At 34.0% G+C, this 24,677-nt stretch overlaps 1 protein-coding gene across 7 annotated transcripts in view; it reads left to right on the top strand.

Moving 5' to 3' along the window:
- The window catches only part of MIPOL1 (mirror-image polydactyly 1), a 305,074-nt gene extending 292,751 nt beyond the window's left edge, over positions 1-12,323 (top strand). For all 7 annotated transcript variants that reach the window (XM_076004084.1, XM_020285781.2, XM_012767045.3 and 4 more), the window contains one exon: positions 12,092-12,323. In XM_076004084.1, coding sequence (XP_075860199.1) covers positions 12,092-12,158 — 67 coding nt within the window. In that variant the 3' untranslated portion in view covers positions 12,159-12,323. The remainder of the gene's footprint in view (positions 1-12,091) is intronic.
- The last annotated feature ends 12,354 nt before the right edge of the window (positions 12,324-24,677 follow it).

Here is a 24,677-nt window from a genome sequence, read left to right as displayed (position 1 = left end):
TCAGGTGAAATTTTATCTAACATCTTTCTCATCAAGCCCCCCAAATTCTCTCCATTTAAAGTGGGAGAAATTTATTTTTTTTACATAACTGCTCTATCATTTAATGTTCTTCTACAAAGGCCAGTAACTAAATAAAATATTTACTACAAATCTTCACATCAAGTAATTGACTTTCTTTTTTTCTTGAAACATACTTTTGGGGGGGTCATCATCAAAATTTTCATCCATTGCTTTAGAATTAAGAATGTAAATGAAATTACTCCTATTCCTAGTATATGTAGGTGTGATATTTGTTGATAAACAATATCTTACTCAGTTTTGAGAACCTATTGGACTAGTTACCAAGTATATAATGTTGAACAAAATATACGGTTGTCCCTACCCTCATGGAGCCTCAAGGGCTTGTTATTGATGCTGAGTTTTCTTGAGATTCTTACATATGATTTAAATATCCTCTGATATGGAAGGAGCCCGATAAAATTGTCACTTGATCTTAATTTATTCTATTATCTCAGTCACCTTCTAATGTTAAGTTAGGGGCTTAAGCAAAATAACTCCATTATCTTCTGTTAAGTACTTTCCTAATAGTATCATCCACTGCACTGTTGCTGCTGTAGACTAATTGGAATCCAGGGACAATCTAGACATCGAACTTAAAAAGTCTTAATTAGGCTCTAGGTAAAATTATGCCACAGTTATTATTGTAAAATCCAAAACTTGAAATGAAATTATCTTAGAGATATTACTAATATAAAGAAGGAAATATAGCTTTAATCTTTCTCCATGTCCTAATTTTTAAATAGGGTGAAACAAGTAAGGAATGCAAAGTTTTGAATATTTTGGTTGTTATAAATCTAACTTTTATGTTTTCTATTCATCTAAGTAGATATAAACTGATATTGTGATTGATCAGTAAGCTTCATTTTTCAAGGTTACATAAAAGATAGTAAATGTTAGTCTGTGTTTAAAATATAGGTAACTTTTCAGTGCTTTGTCTACTTTGAATAGCAGTGACATTGAAAAAAGAATGTCTTATATCTAATCTAAGCACAGTTGAATATATATGTACTGAATTTTTTCTATGTTCTATTTGATGATAATTCCAAGTTTCTTGCTTAATTTCAAGATAGAAGCAATTTCCTAGTGTTAATGTAAATCTGAAAGTAAAGCTTAATGAAGCATGGAAAAAAAAATGACCCAAGAGTTGTAACAGCTGACTGAGTACAGGTTATTCCTACTTTCTCACTGTTTACCTGTGTAACACACATTCTCGTCCACAATACTTAAAACCTTAGAATCACTTGAAAAATGTATAATCTGAAGGTCACTATATTGTAACTTGCTGTGGCTGAACATTCCTTTTATGGTCCATCTTTACAGGAAATTTTGTATTTGTAAAAAGACTTCACATGACATATATCTACAGTAGAAATGCCAAAAAATCTGTGCAGAACACTACTTAGAAGGTATCATTCACAAAATAAGTACTTAAGAAATATTTCTAAATGAATAAATGATAGTGTTTATATAAGTACATATCTGAGGAGCTAAATTAATGTGTCCATATTATTTCTTTGTATCCTTTATTCCAGTAACTCTTAGTATCTTTTAACACAGAAAAATCAGAAAAATGGTTTGGGGGAAAGGATTTATTTCACTTAGATTAATGGTAGAATCAATAAACCAATAAATGGTTAGTAATAATACTTTAAAACAATATTGTTGGCTGCATTTCCCAACTTTTTCTTATTTTTCTCCTTTTTTAATACATGTAGATCCAGCCAATAATAACAATTAACAATAAATAGTAATAATCTTATATGTAAACAAAGACGATAATCACATCCCTGGAATCATTTAAGAGAAAATGTAAATCCCAAAATATATCTATTTTGATATTTATCAATTGATACTTGAAATTTCTCCATCAGAGCTTCATAGATTTGAGTTAAAGCTTTATACCATAATAAAATAAAGATGTACTTTTTTTGAATCACATAACATTATCACAAAGTTTAGGATCATTGTTAAACATCATTGAGAGGAGAATTTGATAGAAAGTAAAAGAAGTATCTTTGGAGTATATTTCTTCTCAGCATTGGATTTTTGTCTTTTGAGGGTTTTTTCCCCTTTGTCTAGAATTCTCTGCTACTATTGAAATTCATTTTAATAATAATCATTACCAAATTATTTTAAGCTTCACTCTTTGAAAAATAAAGATAAACTTCCCAGTTTCACAGTTCTGTCCCATGACTAGCCCAAACAAATACTACATTGACCATTTGACGTGAGGTATAGGGAAGACATGGCCCAAAGTCATTTTAAGAACCATAATAATATGTAAACTTTGTTTTCTAAGTATCGTCTTGTGTTTGGGATAATGGGGGTCATGAAGACTGTGTATACTTAATTTACAGCATCAATTTGGGAGTCATCATTTTCAGGTCAAAAGCTAGATTCAGAAGGCAATGCTTTTGCTAAAATTAGGCTTTTTTCCTGAAACGTAGTTAAACAAAACTTAGGTACCTACTCTGCTTCAATTTACATAGGCTCTAAGTTTACCAATATTTCAGTACTGATGAAAATTCTCAAGTCTCATGACAGTTACAAGATAATGGAGAGACTTGCACACAGTGGATGAAGTAGGTAGTAAGAGGGCCTTTTTTTAATGCATTCTTTGGTTTCTACTTAATCTCAAAGATCTTGATAGGAGGATTAACAAAGAGAAGAATATTTAATTCTGATTGTTATGATATATCTATGTGAACTTTCAATGTCAACTTAACTAGGCTAAGATTTTTAATGCAATCTTTTGTCAAGAAAGACATTAAAATTTTTTTCCCTGACCATTTATTTACATTGGTAATATTTTCCAAGAAATATGACTGACTCCAGTATTGCCCTCTTGCTGACTTGCTCATCATGTAAATACATCTGAGCTAGTTTACTTGAGAATGAGATACCACATAAAGAGGGAGTCCTAGCCATTCTGGACCAGTCAGGTCCAATTGTCAAGCCTATGACCACCCAGCCCCAGTTGACTACAGCTGCTTGAACAATTCCAAGCAAGGCTTGCAGAAGAACTGGCCAGGTAAGCCAACCCCAAATTGACATGATTAAATAAAATGGCTGTTGTTTTAAGTCACTAACTAGTGGATTCTTTATTCTGATACAGTAATATCAATTGTATATGTCCAAAAAAGGAGAAGCTTGCCTTGGCTGTGCAGGCAAAGCAGGCTAGAGTACTAGTGAGTGAGTCATTTGCTCTAGAGCTAGTAGTGAAAAATAGAAGGTTTAAGAAAGAAGTAGTTGTCCAGATCAAGGGAGATATAAGTCCCAATTTCCTTTGAAGTGATCAGATTGCATTTTGTATAGGGCTCATTGTTTTTAAAGACACAAGACATACTAGAGAGCATGCACAGAAAGCAAGAAAAAAAGAAAACACAGTAGAGACATAACTCTCTTAACATTTTGACAGCACCTCACATAGGAAATCAAGTAGGTTTAAAGAGTAGGTGTAGGCATGTAGATAGAGGATCCAAGGAGGCAGATTTTCTACTAAGATAAGGAAAATTTTTCTATATTATTATTTAACTCATTCTTTCTACTTCTATCTTCACTTTTTCACTTACAAAATCGTTCTTCAGTCTTTTTCAAACATGAATAGTCATTCTTCCTTCTCTTCCGTTTTTTCTCATTTGATAGTCTCTTATTTCTTACATGTACTTTTGTGAGCATATATGTGTGTGTTCATATTTATATGGCCATGTCTTTACACATTCATAAGTACATTTGTATTTGTACATTTTTATATTTATTGTGTGTATCTTAGTGTGTATATGTATCTTTCAGTTGTGGCTAAAACTGAGCAAGTTTTTTATTTCATTAGTTACCATTTCTGCAGGGGAAGTACATAATTCCCATCAGTTACCTATCCTCTTCCATACATTTATGTGCTTCCTCTCTCCCCATCTTTCCCTCCTTCTTTTCCCCTTTGATGTGGGCTCTTTTCAATCTGCCTTCTGGAACTTTCTTTCCATTATTTCTATCTTGTGTCTGTCTACAACTTCTGCACTGAATGCGTCACACTTACATTTTACCTGAAACTTGAATTTACCAAGGATGCTTTTCTTCCCAGCAGCCCACTAGACACTAGTCTTTCTCCCATACTCCATATAATAGAAGGGAGAGTTTTTCTAGTTCCCCTTCAGTACTTTCATACCTTCTGCATGCATGTAAAAACCTTTCGTCCTTTGAGGTTTATACCATGCATTTTTATCACTCTCTATCCTCTTCTTCAGTGATTTTTACGATCTCCTGATTAATGCTATCCACTTACTGTGAGTTTCAGGCATCTGGTTCAGTATCTTCTTCTCTGCCCCAACTTCTGCATTCATGCTAAGAAACTTCAATATCTATGTCAGTAATCTGGCTTATTCATTTGCCTCCTTGGTGCTGACTTTTACCTCTTCTCCACTTCAGCTACTCACTCTAGATCTTGTTATCACTCAGAACTTCTATATATGAAATCCTGAGATCAAAGTTGACTCTGTTACAGTAACCACAGTCTTATCCTAACTACCCTTACTTTTTAACCTCAACACAAATCAAGACATCCAGTCCCTTACTTCTTCCATTTTCCCACTAGATTAACAGCCCTTTATAGACTTGCTTCTCTGACCAGTCTGGATTCTAGGTCTAACCACTTTCTCCCTAGGACACTCAGTCTCCTTATAACCCTGTATTTCTCAACTTACTGCTCTATAAGTCAAAAACTGAATTATTTCTATAATCCACTTTCCCTATATTTACCCCCAAAGTGTAGGGCTGATGGGGGAAAAATTATATTACTATGATGGTCAATGTCTTCTACAAAATTGTAGTGTCTAACTATAGCTGAGTCATCAATCCCACCTAACAGTTCTTTTATATATCCCTGGTTACCTCCCTTTCTTGTCTTATTAAGCCTTCACTATTCTCTTCCAGCCTTTCCCTTGCCCTTTTCTTTCAGCAGAGAACTTTGCTTCCTACTTCATGGGAAAATTGAATCTAGCAGGCATAAGTTCTGTCAACTCCTTCCTCCACACCTACAAAATTATTCACAGATGTATTCTTCCTGCCTCTTTTCCTTTAGTCCCCAAGGAAAAGTTATATTTTCAAGGATAATCCTATAAGTTGTGCTTCTTATCCCACCTTCAGAGGCCCTATATAAAAAGCTATCATCTTCCTTATACTTTATTGTCTTTCTGTAGCCTCCTTTTCTATAGTCCATAAGCAAATTCACATCTTCCACTTTTTAAAAAACTCTCTTGACCACCCATCACTCATAATTACAATCTACTTTCTAGCCAAGCTCTTATAAAACAGCCTATACTTTACTTTTTCACATTCCATTCACACTTTGTCCCACTTTTATTATTACTATTAAAATTGCACTGAGAAAAGATTATCATTTCCTAACTGCCAAATCAAATGAGCACTTTTCACTTTGACCTTGTTTAAGCACTTAACCCTGTTGATCATTCCCTTTTTGAAGTTCTTTTCCCTGGATTCTGTGACAGTACCTACTCTTGGTCCATCTTTTACTTCTCTGACTATTCTTTCTTAAATTCTTTTGACAATTTTCTTCCTTTGTACATGTGGTTTCATTTTGATTCTGTCCTCTTCCCGCCTCCTTTTTCCTTTTTTATTTCTCTCTCTAAACATGTCCATCCACTCCCATGGCTTCAGTTGCTGCATAGAGTAAGACCTAGTCGTGGTCTACCTGTCTAGCTCCATTACCTGCCATCCTCCACCTTACTTTTTTGTACTGTGAAATACTACTGGTAGTACATGACACACATCAAGCTTTTCATACCTCTCTGTCTTCACACATGTATTTCCTCTGCCTGGAATGCTTGTCGTTGCCCTGTCTCCATTCCCACTTTCTTGGGTTAACTGTACTCATCCTCCAATACTTAATTCAGGCATCATCAGGAAGCCTTTACAGGTCTTTCCTCTCCTTCCATGCCCAGTTTAGATTCTGCTTAATACCTGCTTTTATCCTTTTATTATAGCACTTACCAATAACTTACTGGATTTATCCATATAAAGACCTACTTTCCTACCTTATTGCTTCTTATGAACAAGGACCATGTCCTGTTCTTTGAATAATCAATGCCTAGAACAATGCCTGATACACCCAACAAATTTGTGTTGATTGAACTGAAATCTACCTAAAAATCTCTCTTAACACAAACTCTTATATCCAGGTGCCCACGAATCCTCAGCCTCACTTATATGTCCTACTGACACCTCAAACATATATTATGCATTGGACTGAACTCATCCTCACACACACATACTCCCCAGCAAATATCTGCTGTTCTTCCCCTCCACTGTCTCAGTTAGGACGGGCATCACCTTCTACCTAGTCACCAAAACCAGGCACCTGGGAATCAACCTTCTTGCCCAACACCCCTCGCCCCATTCTACTCTCAAAAGTTACTAAGTCCTTTGGATACTATGTCCTAAATATTTTTCAAATCCAACCTCTTCTCGCCCCATTCTACTCTCAAAAGTTACTAAGTCCTTTGGATACTATGTCCTAAATATTTTTCAAATCCAACCTCTTCTTTTCATCTGCATTGCTATAGCTCTAATTTGGGCCTTCAACTCTTATAATAATTTTTTTTATTGTGGTAAAATATTCATAACAAAATTTATCATTTTAACCATTTTTAATGTCATTTTTATTTTTTTGAGATAGGGTCTCACTCTGTTGTCCCAGCTAGAGTGCAGTGGCACAATCATAGTTCACTGCAACCTTGAACTCCTGAGCTCAAGCAATCCTCCTGCTTCAGCCTCCTGAATAACTGGGACTACAGGCACACACCACCACGCCTGTCTGATTTTTTTATTTTTTGTAGAGGCAGCATCTTAATATGTTGCCCAGGCTGGTCTTGAACTCCTGGCCTCAAGTGGTCCTCCTACCTCAGCTACCCAAAGTGCTGGTATTTCAGTCATGAGCCACCATGCTTGGCCCATTTTAACTATTTTTAAGTGTATAGTTTAGTGTCAATAAGTATATTCACACTGTTGTGCTCAGTAGGAGTTTTTTTGTAAAGAGCTATCTGGTCTTTTTACCTATAGGCTAGCTACATTCTTACCAGTGTGATCTTTCTAAAATGTAATTGATATTACTAGATAAGTTAAGACCCTTTTATTGCTCCCCATTAGTGGTCTACATTAGTAGTTTTATCACAAAGTTTTCAGAGGTCCAAGCTGAAGTGAGGGGGGAAAAATACAATGTACCAAGTTTTTCTAAATTTTTTTCAGTTTATAGGTAGAGTGAGTGAGTGAATGAATGAATGGCAACATTAATCAAGATAAGAAATATGCATGGGGAAAAAAATAAAAAAATTAAAAAAATAAAAAATAAAGAAATATGCATGGAATGTAAACATGCATGGGATGTAAAATAGTAAGTTTTATTTTAGATATGCTGAGTATCATGTGCCCATGAGGTATAAGGAAGGGGAGGTGTCTTAAAGGCAGTTGGATATGTGAGTCTGAAATTCAGAAAAGAATTTGGGGAAGTGAGTCTGGATTTAGAAATCATGAGCATTTAAATGGCATCAAATGAACAAATAACATCTCTTGAGGAAAGTAGGAAAGGCATAAAGAAAAGATGGTAAAATACGTTAATATTTAAAAGACTAGGCCAGGCGCGGTGGCTCACGCCTGTAATCCTAGCTCTCTGGGAGGCCGAGGTGGGCGGATTGCTCGAGGTCAGGAGTTCAAAACCAGCCTGAGCAAGAGCGAGACCCTGTCTCTACTATAAATAGAAAGAAATTAATTGGCCAACTAATATATATAGAAAAAATTAGCCGGGCATGGTGGCACATGCCTGTAGTCCCAGCTACTTGGGAGGCTGAGGCAGAAGGATTGCTTGAGCCCAGGAGTTTGAGATTGCTGTGAGCTAGGCTGACGCCACAGCACTCACTCTAGCCTGGGCAACAAAGTGAGACTCTGTCTCAAAAAAAATAAATAAATAAAATAAAAGACCAGCAAAAGAAGAACAGCTATGATGGTAAAAAAAAAAAAAAAACAATTATATTTGAAATCTTCACACCTTTCTGCCATGATTGAAAAAGGACAAGATCTTTGATATTAATGGCAACAGGCAGGTGCAGCATTTTCAGTGGCTTTGTCTCCTCTGCTGGAAGGATGGCTGTTATCCATATCTTTTGGGTTTCCCTGGTTCTTTCTCCTTAAAAACAAACAAACAAAAGCTAAACATGTTTGATGGAGCAACTTCATTGCCTAAATAATAGGAATGCTTTTTCTGATGAAAAAGTTGTCTAGCAAATAAGAATTCTCTTACTCTGACATTGACAATGCAAAAATCATTTTTAAAAATGGAATTTAAAAAAATGAAAGTAACAAAAAAAAGAAATAAAAATGGAATCTACAGTGAATAATTTACTTTGGTACAATTCAATTGATAATGAGAAATTTTCTCACTTTTCAATCCTTTCTGTCTCTTTGCAATACAATTATCTAGTCAATAAGAATAATTCAAGCACACGAAAATTTAGAAATAAGCCTTAAAAGTCACAGTATTTTTGGAAGCAGTATGGCACATTGGAGAGGTCAAGGACATGGTACTTAGACCTAGCATCACACCCGAGTTCCAAAACCCACTAGCTGTGTGGTTCTGATCAAATTACCCTCTATATGCTTTGGTTTTGTCATCTAATGATAATACCTACTCCATAGGTATTATAGTGTATGAAGAGAAATAGACAGTTATAATGGAAATTAATATGTGCATAAATGACTTCTCATAGTTACTGGCATATAGTCAGTACTCATCAAATATTACTTGCCTTTCATAATATCCAATATTCATTAAGAATGAGAAATGGCTGGGTGCAGTGGTATGCACCTGTAATCCCAGCTACTCAGAAGACTGAGGCAGAAGGATTGCTTGAGCCTAGTTGTTCGAGGTCAAGGCCAGCCTGGGCAATATAGCAAGACCTCATTTCTAAAAAAAAAAAAAAAGTAAAACATGGAAATAAATTAAGAAAATTGATAAATAACTTATAGTTCATTTATGTGATGGAAAACTATCATTCCATTATAGGACATACACATTATATAATTACATAGGAAATATAAAAATAATTTAACTTTTAAAAAATAGGACTTTTAAAAATAGGATTTCTGTCAAAAATATAACTATAAATATATTTTCAAGTTTATATAGAAATTATATTATAGCAAATAATAGATTATAACTATTTATTTCCTAATTATGGACAATGACATGAATTTACTTTTTTATAGTATGTTGTTATTAAAATAGCAGGTGAAATATACCAGCAAATACTTTTCCAATTTGACTAAAGAACTTGAGGAAAAATGTTTAGTTATACAACTAACACAAATGATCCATTAACCTATAATGTAAAATCTGTAGGTCTTTGGTAACCCAAATCCTAATGGAAATAGCTCTGAACTAAAAACAAGAAAACCAGGCCCAAGTTTGTCACTGTTGTGTCTCAGAACCTTGTATAAGAGTTTACTTGTCTGTGCTTCCGTTTCTTCCTTTTTAAAATGAAGAAATCCTAATCCTAGCTCTAGCCCTTATCCTATTTCATGAAGCCCTTAGGAAGATATCATTGAGTAATATGTAAAGCAGTTGGAGCCTATTTTAGTGAGCTACATAATTTTTTAAAGAATATTAATGATTTGGACAGTGAAGAATAGCCTGCAGGCAAATCCTGCAAGGTGCTACAACAGACCCACACATCTATCTTCCTGTTGGCACAGTCCATGTTTGGCAGGTGTATTCCATTCCTTGCAGGAAGGAATAGGTGCTTCATTGTGTTTCAGAAGTTAGTAAGCTTTTACAAAACTAAGTAATTGACATTTTTCTCATTTCTGAGATCAAATTTTCATAAATCATTCAACCTGGATAAACTGAGAATGTGGTTGATCTAGTAATTGTTGAAATGTAGTGGAGACATTGCAAAACATGATATTTAAGTATTTCCTCCTAATCTCTTACCATAGCAAAATATAAGAGTTCTAAATGAAAAGATGTCCTAATGTATAAAAAGAAAACAAAAGTGAGATGAACCAGTCTATAAAGGAGAAGCCAAAAGAAGCACAACACATTCACCCCAGTAATTTGGGATTCCATTGATTGTGAATTTGTAACAATAATAATAATAGCTATACAAAGCAGAGCTTTACTTTTATGAGGAAAAAAATTTTTTACTAGTTAGTAGTGTAAATGATATTATGGGGAAGGGATATATTTAACCAACTTGAAAGCATTTATTCTGATTTTAATAGTAAATGAAGAGAAATGCTATTAATGGCTTATCTAGATTTCTACTGGGAACCATTTGTTAACAGGTATTTCAAGTTACCGTCATATTTTAACAATAAACTTAAAATTTTATAGTGTAGTTCTGTAATTTATACTAACATTTTTCTTCCCCCCTCATCCACAATTCAAGTTAATAAAACTTTGTCTTAAAGGATTCATGTAATTCCATGAATCATAATATTCAGAGTGTATAAGATAGCACTAGTTTTTGTCACTATGGAAAGTCCAACTAATATAGACTAATCTATGAATGCAAAGAATTTGCCAGGAATCCTCTAGTTTAGATATTTATACCACTAGACTGTTATAGTATATGTATAATATTTATGTATAACTTATAGTTGATAAATTTGTAGTAATAAACTTAGATAAAATTTGTATTTATGCTAACATTGTTACTATCTTTCTTAAAGCAAAGATTTTTAATGCACTGAATTATTTTATTTCATTTTCCTGGTTTTTGTTAACAGCATTTGTAATGCATGCAGAATTATACAATAAACTTGAACTAGTTTTCAGTGTTGTATGCAGTTGATTATTTCATTCCTTCCTGAACCTTCCAATGCTATTATGCTATTCTTAGCATAGCACTAAGAATACCCTCATTCCTTTAGTGTCTAGCTCTGTGCTGTGTTTATTTGCAAAGGACCCTCATGCATGGATCCATATAAATGAGGCAAACTGTGGAGCAGACTAGACTATGTCACTTACCAGCCTTTGAGGAAGGAAGATTGTGTATATGAAAACTGCTGGGCATGATTTTCACTTATAAGGAAGATTTCTTTGTGTGTAACATCAAGCAAGATTTTTGTTTGAGGTTTTATGCTTTCGGTAAAGAAAATACAAGAAAACCAATTAATGGTCTGATTCCATCATCTTTTGTCAAACAAAACTCTCACTGATCCACATGAATGTGATCTCCCACCGTTGGAATAATCTAAAAACACTGCAGAATGGACTTCTGAACTTTTGACTCTATTTTCAGTTTAATTGGTGGGTTTTTAATCAGCTAAAAAACATCAATTTTCTTTGAATAAAAAGCCTATACTAGTAATTCCTAGCATATTTATACTACTCAAAAATAGAAACTTGTTGTAGAACAAGAAGTCTGATTTTATTAGTGTCAAATCATTTTTTTATATTTAAATTATTTCTGTGCTACAGGGACATGAAATTTTTCTCACCTAATCATTTAATGCCTGGCTTTATTTTCTTCAGCTGACTCTATGAAAAAGAAAGGAATTTAGTGCATAAGAGTTGTACAGTATACCCACCAACGTGTCACTTATTTAGCTGAGTAACAGGTGTAAGATTGCTAGTGTTTCTGTGTTGAAATATGTACTTCTGTTAGGTAAAAATCAATTTGAAACTCTTCCACACTTAATATGTCATCCTGTCATTACAGTAAATGATTCATTCACAACCTTAATACGAAAAGGTAAGTGTATTGAAATGAGTATTTTTATACTTCATGTGGCATCTAATACTGACATAATCCAAGGATCTAGGTTAAAGTTTGTGGTGTTGCTGTTTCTTTAACCTCAAACATTTGGCACTCTGCACCAGTAATACCTTGTCTCTTAACGTGACTATTGAGGGCTGTTGGTCACAGGCAAATACTGTCCATTTTCAGCCAAAACATTATTGACAATAATTGTACTTTTTATTTTCTTTTTCTCCCTTTCCCACCCTCCCCAACCCCCAACTTAGGTTAGAAAGGCTGGTGGACGTCCTGAGGAAAAAGGTTGGAACTGGGACCATGAGGACAGTGATCTGACTGAAAAAAACGACAGTCTGGGGAAGAGCTCACATCTGGTGACCAGGCTGCTTCATTCAACACTGTGTAAACACTGAAGCCTTAACTTAGCAAACAGTTGTTAGAAGTGGGACACTCCAACCACATTCCAAGCCGAGATAAAATCAAATCACAAATGTTTAACCACTTTGCTGCTGACTTGAGTTATTTATCCAAATATATTAACTACAGATTTTTACCAATGGGTAGCTATAAGGTTGCAGCTTATTTTGTAACTATTTTATATCTCAGTGTCTTTAATATAAATTTTTTTGCTGAGAGACTGTTGTAGTAACATGGAAAAGTTGGTTAGGATCATATCCTCACATATGGCCCTTTCTGAATCAAAGTGCAGCAAAGTAAATATTGTCTAAGCCTTAATCCACTATGTTAGGTCAAAACTTCAAATACATGCATTTTTCAATATAGAGTATATTTCTTAACTGATAAGAACAGCTCAGACATAAGAGTGTATAGTCTTCCTTCATGGTGTGTATATAATCTTTGTTAGTATTAAAGAATATTTAGTAGCGATGCCATGAATTAAATGTATAATTTGCTTTAATAAGAGATTGGTACCTTAAATTTACATTCATCAAGCCATGATTTTTGTTTCACTACAAATAATGCAAACTGTTTTCAATAAAAAGAGAAAATTGTTAATGTTTACTTATAAATTCATATTTTTTAAGGTTGGGTCTGGATAATTATCTAAACTAAACTTAAGCTGTAGAAATTGCCAACCTTTTGTCTAATAGACTAGGACACTTAGGGCTTGGAAATTAGCATGTACCATCATGTCTCTGTCCTAAAAGGCAAGAGACCATCAAACCTGTTAAGTATTTTTATTGACTACCTTTTTTTAGATTAACATTTGAATTTTTGTTGTGAAGGAGGGGAATCCAATATATAATATATAAAAAATTATAATGTAGAAACATAAAGACAGAAAAAATAAACCTGCAACTTGGTTCATGTTACCTACTTTTTATTTCATTTTTTCATTAAAAGATGAAATAGTTACAGCACAGAAGTCACTTCTAGTCATATGACGTTATGAATAGAACTGAGATTTTATATAATTGTCTATAAGAAAAATACCTTCATTTTTTTTAGGTTTAACAGATGAGAGGCCAATAGAAAATGACTGTGCTTCAAACAGGATGAAATAGACAAGTAGAAACTGAATTAGTGAAAATTTTGTAGGCAAATGAAAAGTTTTCTAAGTCGTACATTTTTAATTCATTTTTAAGATTGAGCTAACTTACCATTACCTATTTTCAGGATAAGTATATTCAGGACAATTTATTGTACCATTCTTTCATATGCCATCAGAGATTATTCATTTGAAATTTTTTTACTATGCAAGAAAATTTAGGATGCTTTTTCATACATGACAAAAGAATCACAATGCTAAGAATCCCTATTTCTTCCTTATTAAATCTGTATTCATTAAATTAACTGGCAGTTACAGTCATCCCACTGCATTCAAATTTACAATTTACTCATACTGCCTACTTTTAATGATTTTTTTAAACTATGAGACTTAAAACATAAGAGACAATAGAGGTTAAAAATAAACTAATTGGATTGGCTCCATAGTCCTAAAGAGAATTACAGCCTTTCATAGAACAGCAACAGTGCAAATATAGAAATTTGTAATAATTTGGTCATGCATGTAGTCTTGTCTCTTGGCTCTAATTGAAACCCATAACAGCTGCTTACGTGAAGAAACAGTGCCTTTTAAGTCATCTATGAGGTGCAGGTAAGTAAAGAGAAACAGTTCTTATCACAAAATAGTCCATTCCTGAACCCTCTTAAAATAAATCACAAGTAAACTTGAATTTTCAGCTCAGCCCTGAAGAACAGACTGACTTTTCCTGAGTTGTTTTAACTGAGGTTTTAGAAAACACAAAGTGTAGTATGAAGTTATTCTATAATTTTAAACATCTCTTTCTATACCTAAATGATTCAATTAGAGCAACCAGTTTCTACAATTAATATCCAGAACTTTTATAGAGTATGATAAAGTTAAATTTACAAAACAATTCTAACATGCACTATTGATTAGTAATCTCCCCAAAATATCACATCCCCTTGAAAATGAGTTGTCTACAAAATTACAAATGCATAGGATTACAGACAAATATTATCTTAATTAATTTATTATACTAAAAGATGTTCAACAACAGTATTCCAAATAATCTTTTTTTGTATGAAGGAATAACCTTGCCCACTGAAGATCAATTCTCTATATATTCAATATTAATGCAACTTTAGAACTATTCCACACTGCTCACAAGTGTTGCTTAGAGTTTGCTTTAAATATTATCAAGTCCAATTCCTATAATAACATGAGAATTCACTTGTAAAAATAAGTTAGTTCAGAGGAAAAGCTGATATGATAATACTAACATTTGTAGCAATTGGTGATTTACAAAGTCCTTTCACATCTTTTTATTTGAACTTATCAACAACCATTTAATAATAAAAAGTATATATCAACCATATAATAATGATGATAATTTTAGTATTACTGTTGTTATAATTATTATTATTAAATTCATTACACAGATGAGGAAACATACAGAGAGTCTCGGAATTTGCCAGAGACTGGCTAGGACTTAGAACTAAGGTCTTGTAATTATACTCCATGCAACTATAGATCTCCAAACTTTCTATAAGAAAAAAAATTTCAAACTAAAGATTTTAACTCTTACAGTTTTTACTATTGTACCATTTCTTTTATACACATTCATATGAATTTCCTAACAATCAAAACATTATGTACATGAGCTGCATGTGTAAATAGCATCACGTTATTACCCCCTCTCTATGGTGTTATAGTAGCAGCATGCTTTGTCTCAGCCTTCACTAATGAGGAGTATTGTGACAATTCATTGTTAATAAAACATAACCTTGAGTGGCTTTGTACTATTTTTAATTTGGCCTGATACTAAAACCTGACAGTGTAGTCTTATAACATGGTAATCTCAACTTCGAGGCTCACTCCGCCTCCTACAATAACTATTAGAGATAAAAACAAATTACAAGCAAGGTTATTGGTTATAAGTAAGGTATCAGCAGTTAAAGTTATTAGTTAATTGTTAATATATGGGAGTTTTGAATTTCATTTTTGTAAATAGGCCATTATGTTAAAATTATTAAAATATTTAAAATACTTTATAGAATAAAATATTTTGCTTATTTTTTCTTCTTTAATTTTATTTTTGCTTACTTTTTCGATGATAAAGTTGCTTTGTCTACTTCCTTATTCAAATAAAGTTAAGAATCATCTTAAAGTTTCTATTTTCAAATAGTCATGATTAATAAGGCATTATGTGATAAAATAGCCATGACTTATATATTTTGTCTTCTCACATATGGTGTATATGGAACCCAGATTTTTCACAGATATTATTGTGTTTTTGGTTACTATTACTAACAATGAACCTATCTTTCTATCCATATATTATACACACACAAATACATTTGCCTTTTTTAAAAATTGATTTATAAATCAACTGTTAGGCTCCAGTGATTTCAGCATTTTGTTCATGTTTTATTGGAAATGCACGTGGTTTCTGAGGCTTTTAAATAAATACATGGAATGGTTGAAAGATTTATATTGCTCATGCTTAGCTAAATATGTCATCTCTAGAAAAGATGTGGTTTATTTTGGCACTGTTTTAAAAACTCAAATATTTTAAACATTTGTTAAGTTGGAGCTTGCACATTTGAACTAGTAGCATACGTTCCAGAATAGCATCTCAAATTACCAAACTTTTTGTAATCCTTTTACTAGAATAATCTTTTTTGAAAAGGTTTTCTTTTCTTTTTTATTATGTACTTTAATGTAAGTTAAGTTAAATTTATAAAAGTTGAGGTTATTTTTCTAATATAGGACTTCATAAACAGAATTTGACAATAAATATATATTTTTGAAAATTATTGGCTTTTATACACTATTGATATTTCTTTGCAGAAGTCTTAATAAGCTTATTTTTAATTTTATGGTTTTCTAAATATAGCTTTGGAGTATACTGGTACTTTTGAAGCCAATAGTTTCTTGACTATCTGATGATTTAAAAAGATGTATTTTAATGCACAAATTCAGATATCTAAAATATATATTTACGTAAAATCCCCCATTGCAAATCCTACATGTATTTCAATGCAATTCTTATACATTGATCTTAATCAAATTTATAAGTATTCAGTACTTATAAAGTCCTGAAGGCACTGTACTAGATAGACATGTACTATAAAATAGATTGCAGTAAGGAAACGGATTAAGTTCACTATCAAACTGTCTGACTTCCTTAACAAGTTTAATAAAGATAAATGTCAATATGAACAAATTTGTTAGGTACTTGAGGAACCTTTCAAAACTATTTAGACACAAAATAAAATTACAGTGATAAAATATTAAATAGAATTTTTTTTAGTAAATATGGTAAGAAAGAACCTAAGAAGAGAGATCAAATTCCTTTAATTAAAAAATAATAGATTTAAGGCCGGGCGCTGTGGCTCACGCCTGTAATCCTAGCTCTTGGGAGGCCGAGGCGGGCGGATTGCTCAAGGTCAGGAGTTGAAAACCAGCCTGAGCAAGAGCGAGACCCCGTCTCTACTATAAATAGAAAGAAATTAATTGGCCAACTGATATATATATAAAAAAATTAGCCGGGCATGGTGGCGCATGCCTGTAGTCCCAGCTACTTGGGAGGCTGAGGCAGGAGGATTGCTTGAGCCCAGGAGTTTGAGGTTGCTGTGAGCTAGGCTGACGCCACGGCACTCACTCTAGCCTGGGCAACAAAGCGAGACTCTGTCTCAAAAAAAATAAAAAATAATAGATTTAAATCTGCTATAAAGTATCTCTTCTCATTTTGGAATATGTATGTGGAATTTTGCTCTAATCAATAGCTAAAATCTAAAAACACTGCTTTTGTTGCATTTGATTATTCAGTCATATCAAGTTAAATATAAAAAGACTATGTAACATTCTATCACCTGTAGTGAACTTAGAATTTAAAGCTTAAGGTTTATGGCTAAAAGAGGAACAGGGTAGGGGTGGAGAGTAGGGGTCTTTGGGACAAAGATTCGTTAAACTGGTAATATCTAAACTGTCATATTACTATGTAAAAAAATTGTTTCACCATATGTGGACTTCATGCTATTGTTGTTATGCATTTTATTCCTACATATATACTCAATAATAACATTGTTATTTTTACTGTAAACACTCAACTATTTTTCTGGATATTTTAAAACAAGAATGAAATTGTTTTATTTTTTTTTTTTTTTTTGAGACAGAGTCTCGCTTTCTTGCCTAGGCTAGAGTGAGTGCCATGGCGTCAGCCCAGCTCACAGCAACCTCAAACTCCTGGGCTCAAGCAATCCTTCTGCCTCAGCCTCCCGAGTCGCTGGGACTACAGGCACGAGCCACCATGCCCGGCTGATTTTTTATATATATATGTATTAGTTGGCCAATTAATTTCTTTATATTTTTATAGTAGAGACGGGGTCTCGCTCAGGCTGGTTTTGAACTCCTGACCTTGAGCAATCCGCCCGCCTCGGCCTCCCAGAGTGCTAGGATTACAAGCGTGAGCCACCGCGCCCGGCCTGAAATTGTTTTATACTTAGTCATGTGTTTTACCATTTTCTGTGCTCTTCTTTTCTGTGTAGATCTATTTCTACCTGTTACCATTTTCCTTCTGCCTGAAGTATTTATCATCTATGCTAGTGCAGGGCTGTTGGTTCAGCTGTTGTATATCTGAAATTATCTCTCTTTTTTTACCTTCATTTTGTAAGAAAAAATTTTTGCTGCATATAGAATTTTAGGTTAACAGAGTTTTTAAATTTTTCTTTCAGCATTTTAAAGATGTTGCTCTAATATCTTTGGCTTGCTTTGTTCTGCTGTCATTCTTATTTTTGTTCTCTGTACATAATATGTCCTCTGGCTGCTTTAAATATTTTCCCTTTGTCACTCATTTTAACCAATTTGGCTATCATTGTTATAGTGTAGATTGCTGCACGTTTCTGTAGTTGAGTTTTGTTGAAATTCTTGGATGTGTGAGTTTGTAGTCTTTATAGTTAGAAAAATTTTAGCCATTATTTTTGTCCCTCACCTCTTTTTTCCTCTCTCTCTGGTACTACAATTTGATGTATACAAGCTAACGATGTCTTACAGCTCATTCATGCTCCATTTGTTTGTTTGCTTTTGCAGCCTCTTTTTCTCTGAGTGTTTCATTTTGGATAGTTTCTATGGTTTGTCTTCAAATTTACTAATCTCTTTTTGTGTGTGTGTGGTGTCTAATGTGCTGTTAATTCCATGCAGGGCCTTTTTTTCATAAATATTATATTCTTTTATCTCTAAAAAGAATTAGGTCTTTTTTTTTTCTTTTTTTCGTTCAAAATATTTAGGGGGTACAAATGTTTGAAGTTACATGGATTGCTTTTGTAATGCTTGAGTCCGCTATAGTTGTATCCATCCCCCAGAGAGTGTTCATTTTACCCATTAGATAGGTTTTTCCTCCCTTCTCCCTCCCTCCTGGTTGATTGCCACTGAATTTTACTGCTCTCAGTGCACATCTATGCTCATTCATTAGTTCTAGTTTAATAGTGATTATATGTGATGTTTGTTTTTCCATTCTTGAGATACTTCACTTAGGAGGAGTTTCTCTAGTTCCACCCGGATTGTTGCCAAAGGTATTAACTCATCTTTTTCATAGCTGAGTACTACTCTGTGCTACACATATACCACATTTTATTAATCCACTCATGAATTGATGGATACTTGGGTTGATTCCACATCTTTGCAACTGTGAATTGTGCTGCCATAAACATTTGTGTGCATGTGTCTTTTTGATGAAAAGTCTTCTTTTCCTTTAGGTAGACACCCAATAGTTGAATTGCTGAATCCAATGGTAGGTCTACTTGTAGTTCTTTGAAAAATCTTCATACTGTTTTCCTTAAAGGTTGGACTAATTTGCAGTCCCACCAACTTTGTATAAGCATTCCTTTCTCTCTGCATTCATGCCAGTATCCATTGTTCTGGGACTCTTTAATAAAAGCCATTCTAACTGGGGTAAGGTGATATCTCATTGTGGTTTTAATTTGCATTTCCCTGATGATTAATGACATCGAGAATTTTTCCATATGTTCATTAGCCATTTGTCTTTTTTCTTTTGAGAAACTTCTGTTCATATCTTTTGCCCACTTTTGAATAGGGTTGTTTGTTTTTTTCTTGCTGAGTTTCTTGAGTTCTTTGTAAATCCTAGAAATGACCCCTTTATTGGATGTGTGGCTTGTGAATTCTTTCTCCCATCCTGTAGGTTGACTATTTGCTCTGTTAATTGTTTCCTTAGCTGTGCAAAAGCCTTTTAGTTTAATCAAATCCCATTCATTTACTTTTGTTGTTACTGTGATTGCCATTGGGGTTTTATTCATAAATTCTTTGCCTAGGCCAATATCTGGAAGAGTTTCCTACATTTTCCTCTAGAATTCTTAGAATTGGGTCTTTTTAATTTATTTCTTGTCTCTCCTTAACTTATTCATGCTTTACATTTTCTTCAGGAACATAAAAAATGTTATACAGTAGATCCCCCTTATCAGTGGTTTAGCTTTGCACGGTTCCAGTTACCCACAGCCAACTACCATCTGAAAATAGGTGAGGACAGTATAGCACTAATAAAATATTTGGAGAGAGACCACATTCACATAACTTTTATTCCAGTATATTTTTATAATTGTTCTATTTTATTATTAGTGTTGTTAATCTCTTACTGTGCCTAATTTAGAAATTAAACTTCATCATAGAAATGTATGTATAGGAAAAAACATAGTATGTCTAGGGTTTGGTACTATCCTTAGTTTCAGGCATCTACTAGGGGTATTGGAATATATCCCCCATGTATAAGGGAGTACTACTCTAATGATTGTTTTGGTGTCCTTGTTTATTAATTCTATCATTTGTTCAATTTCCAGATCTGTTTCTATTGATTTTTTTCCCTTACCACGGATTATATTTTCCTGGTTTGTATGCCTGGTAATTTTTTATTGGATGCCAGTTGTGAATTTTATCTTTTTGGGTGCTAGGTATTTTTGCATTTCTTTAAAATGTTTTGAGCTTTGTTCAGGGATGAATTTACATTACTCAGAAACAGTATGATACTTACAAGGTTGTTTTAAGCTTTGATAGGCAGAATGAGAGCAGCTATTCTAGAGCAGAGTTTTCCAAACAACCAAGGCAACTGCCCTGTGAATGTGTTCCCTTGAGCTCTTCGTATTATATGATTTGTCTTACTACAGTTGGTCACAACAAGAACCCTTCATGTGTGAGTTTAGGGTCATTGTTCTGCCTACTCCTTTCTGGTGAATTTTACTCTGGCCTTGGTAATTTGCTCATATACATGTGCTGTCAATACTCAGAGGAAGACTAAAGGACTGTTCTATGGCTCTCCAGAACTTGAGCTCTCTTGCATGTTTTCTGTGTGTGTGTGTGTGTGTGTGTGTGTGTGTGTGTGTGTACGCGCACGCGAGTGCAGCCCTCTCCACTCTCTGCAGAATTGCTGAATCTCTCCTCTCCGAACCGATAAATTCTCTCTGCCTTTGCCTCTCCAAATTCTCAACTCTGTCTTCTCAACTCAGGGAAACATACAGACTCAATTTTGTTCTCCTTCCCTTCACTCTGCTCTGTAAACTCTCCAGACCATAAGCTTGTGCAATCATAGGGCTTGCTTTGTTTGTTTGATTCAGTGTTCTACACTGTCTATTGTCCAAAGTCCAAAAGCATTGTTTTTGTATTTTCACTGTTGCTTTTTATTTGTTTGTTTTTATTTTCAGATTTTTTTTCAGTTGTTAAGGTGGTAGGATAAATATGTTCTCTGTCACTCCATCATAGCCAAAAGTGTAAGTCTTCTTATAACTCTTTTAAAATATTGTGTCATATCTTGCATCCCTCTTACCTCTTGAGAAATCAGTCTTACTGTTCTTCTCCTAAAATTAAAGTATTTGTTTTCTCTGATTGCTTTTTACATTTTTATTTTGTTTTGTTTTGTTTTTGGCAGTTGTACTTTGTGCCTTGATGTGGCCTTTTTTGCATATTTCTTGAGTTCAGAGACCTTATTAAATCTCTGACTTCCTGTCTTTTATCAATTTTAGGAACTCTTTAGTCAATATCTCCTTTTCCTCCCTCTGAGACTCCAATTATATATATGTTAACCTTTTCATTGTGTCTCCACATATCTCTTCCACTCTCTTCTGTATTTTACATTCTTTTTTTAACTCTATATGCATCAGTTTTTAATTTTTAAAATTACCTGTCTTTCATGTCACCAATTCTGTCTTCTACTCTGAAAGCCATCTGTTGAATTCTTTGGATTCTGTGGTTTAAAGTCTATGCGTATTAACTCCAATGTCTGAATAATCTGTGGGTCTTTCTCTGGTGTCTATTTTGTCTCTTGGCATGCCTATTAATTTTTGATTCTGAAACATTCTGAACATTCTGAACCCCCAGATGATTTTCTCCAGAAATAGTTTATCCTTTACTCTGCTGAGAAGATTGAACAGAAGCCAGTTACCTTTATCCAGTCAGGTACTGTGTGACTACAGGCTGGATTCCAGTTTGAATAAGGTTCAAGTATTTCTAATTTGCCTCTTTTCTTGTAGCATAGTTTACTACGGCTTTCAGTGGCAAAAGTGATATCTTCATTGGGTTTTTTAAGATATTCTCAGCTTTTTTAACCTCACTCTTAGGACGGTTCAGAATTTGCCACGTATCTGAAAACTGGGCATGTATTTCAGGCCCTTTGGGTCTATAGTTCTGTTACTCCAGCCCTGCAGAATTGCCCAAAGCTCTGCTGGTTTCTCTGTCCCTAGCAGCAGTCTTCTGCTAGAACAAAGCCAGAATTACCAACTCTCTCTCATCTTCACCCAGAACTAGCAAATGTCTTCAGGGAAAAAGTGGTTGCAGATCATCAGTTTACCTCTCTGTTATTCTCTCCTCTCTGAAATCTTAGTTCCTCTAGTTGTCTTTGTTTTAGGCCTTCTCTTTCTGTATAGTAGTTTTAAACAAATACTTTTTTTCATAGTTTATCCAGCTTCTCTAGTTGTTGGCAGGAGCATTTGTCTACCACAAACTATTCTATTCTCTCTGGAAGCAGATACCATTGAGTTTTAAATTTCTGTTACTATGGTTTTTATTTTTGGAGGTTATATTCTGTTCATTTCCAGATCCATTTTGTGATTTTTATAGTCTTTGTTCCTATCTCATATTTTCAATTTCTTTTTTATTTTCTTTTGCATTCTAAACATACTTATTTTATACTTAATTTCTGATGATTTTAATATATCAAGTATTTGCTGCTCTAATTTTCTATTATTTCTGCTAGTTATATTTATGTTGCCTCATTTCTTTGGAGGTTTCATGATTCATTAATGTGACCTTATATTTCCTAGAATTATTCTCTGTGGAACTTTTTAAAGCCTGTGTTAAAGGTGGGTTCCTCCACAAAGGTTTACATTTGCTTCTGCCAGTCACTTGGAAACATGTATAGTTTTTGGATCACTTTTAAAACTTAATTTATATTTATTGGGCCACTTAGGTAATATTAATTTGGGTTGAAAAGCCACATGAGGCTGCGCATGATGGCTTATGCCTATAATCCTAGCACTTTAGGAGGCTAAGGATGGAGGATTGTTTGAGGCCAGGAATTTGAGACCAGCCTGGGCAACATAGCAAGACCCCATCTGTACAAAAAAATTTAAAAATTACTCAGGTATGGTGGTTCATACCTGTAGTCCCATCTACTTGGGAGGCTGAGGTGGGAGAATCACTTGAGCCCAGGAGTTCAAGGTTACAGTGAACTATGATCTTGCCACTGCACTCCAGCCTGGGTGATAAAACCAAACTCCATCTCAAAAAGAAAGAAAGAAAACTCACATGAAAGCTAGTTATAAAATTCATAGGAGAAATTTTTTTATCCTTCATTCATAGCCTCAGTTCAAGATTTCTCTCCCTGCATGGGCCCTGGCTTTGTCCCCTATCCGGTGCTTAGGCCATGAAAACCAAAGCTCAGCTTTATCCCTATCATAAGTCAAATGTTTTCAAAGTGAAAAATACCTTTTATGCTTTAATTATCACTGAATGTTCCCTATTTTACTTAGTTTTGGGCCTCTGAATATGTTTTACTGACTGCCAACATATTGATGCATTTGAAAAGATATTTGTCATTTTCTCTCCAACATTTTTAGTTGCTTCCTGCAGGAGTTACCAGGTACATCATAGCAGGAAACAGTAGATCAGATCAGGTTGAATGTTATTAAATTTATATATATATATATATACACACACACACAGATATAATTGCACTGCTAATAAAATGTTCTGAATTTAGTATCACTTGTATACATGATTAAAATGAGTAGATAATAAATTTACCTTCCAAGATCTGTAATTGCAGCTCTTTGTACTCACCAGTAACTACAAGCAGTTTTTCATTAAAGAAAAGAAAATGATTGAATAATCCAAATTAGCCTGGGCAAGAAAACTAACAGCTGCCTAAAATGAAATGTTTGAGTTATGAGCCATGTGCTACTTTGGTTTATCTGCAGCCAAAAGGTTTGGAATCCTTATTCAATTAACCATGTTGCTTGGGAGGGCCTGGTTGCCCTGAATAAGAGCTGCCTGGTGATGAGTAAGAGGTATCCGTGACACACAAGTTCAGACCTTGCTACTCTGTTTTTGTTGTTTGAACTTTCTTCTCCGTTGTAGCTAGGGATCCGGCATGGAATTTAAACACTTGTGTGGTAACTCCATTCCTTCAGCCATTGTGTTGTTAAGCTCTAGCTAACGAACTTTTAACACTGGCTCCATGTAAGGCAAGTCTTAGAAAACAGCAGCAATCAACATTTCTAGTTTTATAATTAAGACCATATAATTTATATGTCTTTATGCACCTAAGTTACTCTTGCTGTCTAGTCCAACTGTTCCCCAAAAAGTAACCTTCATAATATGTATGAAAAATAAAGATACAAACCAGGATGCACCTAATAAAAATTACCAAGTGACTTTCATTTCAAAAATCACCCCTAGTGTGGCAGAAACTTCAGAAAGTAGACCTGTTTAAAACTTAGGAACTGTGACTGAAATAAAGGAAGCAAAATTACATAATATTTGAAAAGGTAAGAACTGCCAAATGCACCAGTCATGTATACTTTATCTCATGTGGCCCTTTTCTTCCAGGCCAATGTTTTCTGTTGCTTAGGGAGATCCTCCTGATAATGTCACAAAGAATGTCTCTCAGACCCATATAGATTATGTACACATTGGCTTGTTAAGCACAAGTTTGTCTTTAAAATCTCTAACCTTTTTTGAATCTAAAAACCAAGTGACCAAGAGAAGATACGGAACTTCTTCTATAACTTATAAACCAGTTCAGAAGATAATTCTGAGGGAGAAAACTCAAACATACTTTGAACAATGATATAGTAATTTGACAT

This window comes from Microcebus murinus, chromosome 6 (assembly GCF_040939455.1).
Source record: "Microcebus murinus isolate Inina chromosome 6, M.murinus_Inina_mat1.0, whole genome shotgun sequence".
NCBI classification, from domain to species: domain Eukaryota; kingdom Metazoa; phylum Chordata; class Mammalia; order Primates; family Cheirogaleidae; genus Microcebus; species Microcebus murinus.
The sequence above is the reverse complement of the archived record's forward strand: the minus strand, read 5'-3'. Positions and strand labels throughout refer to the sequence as shown.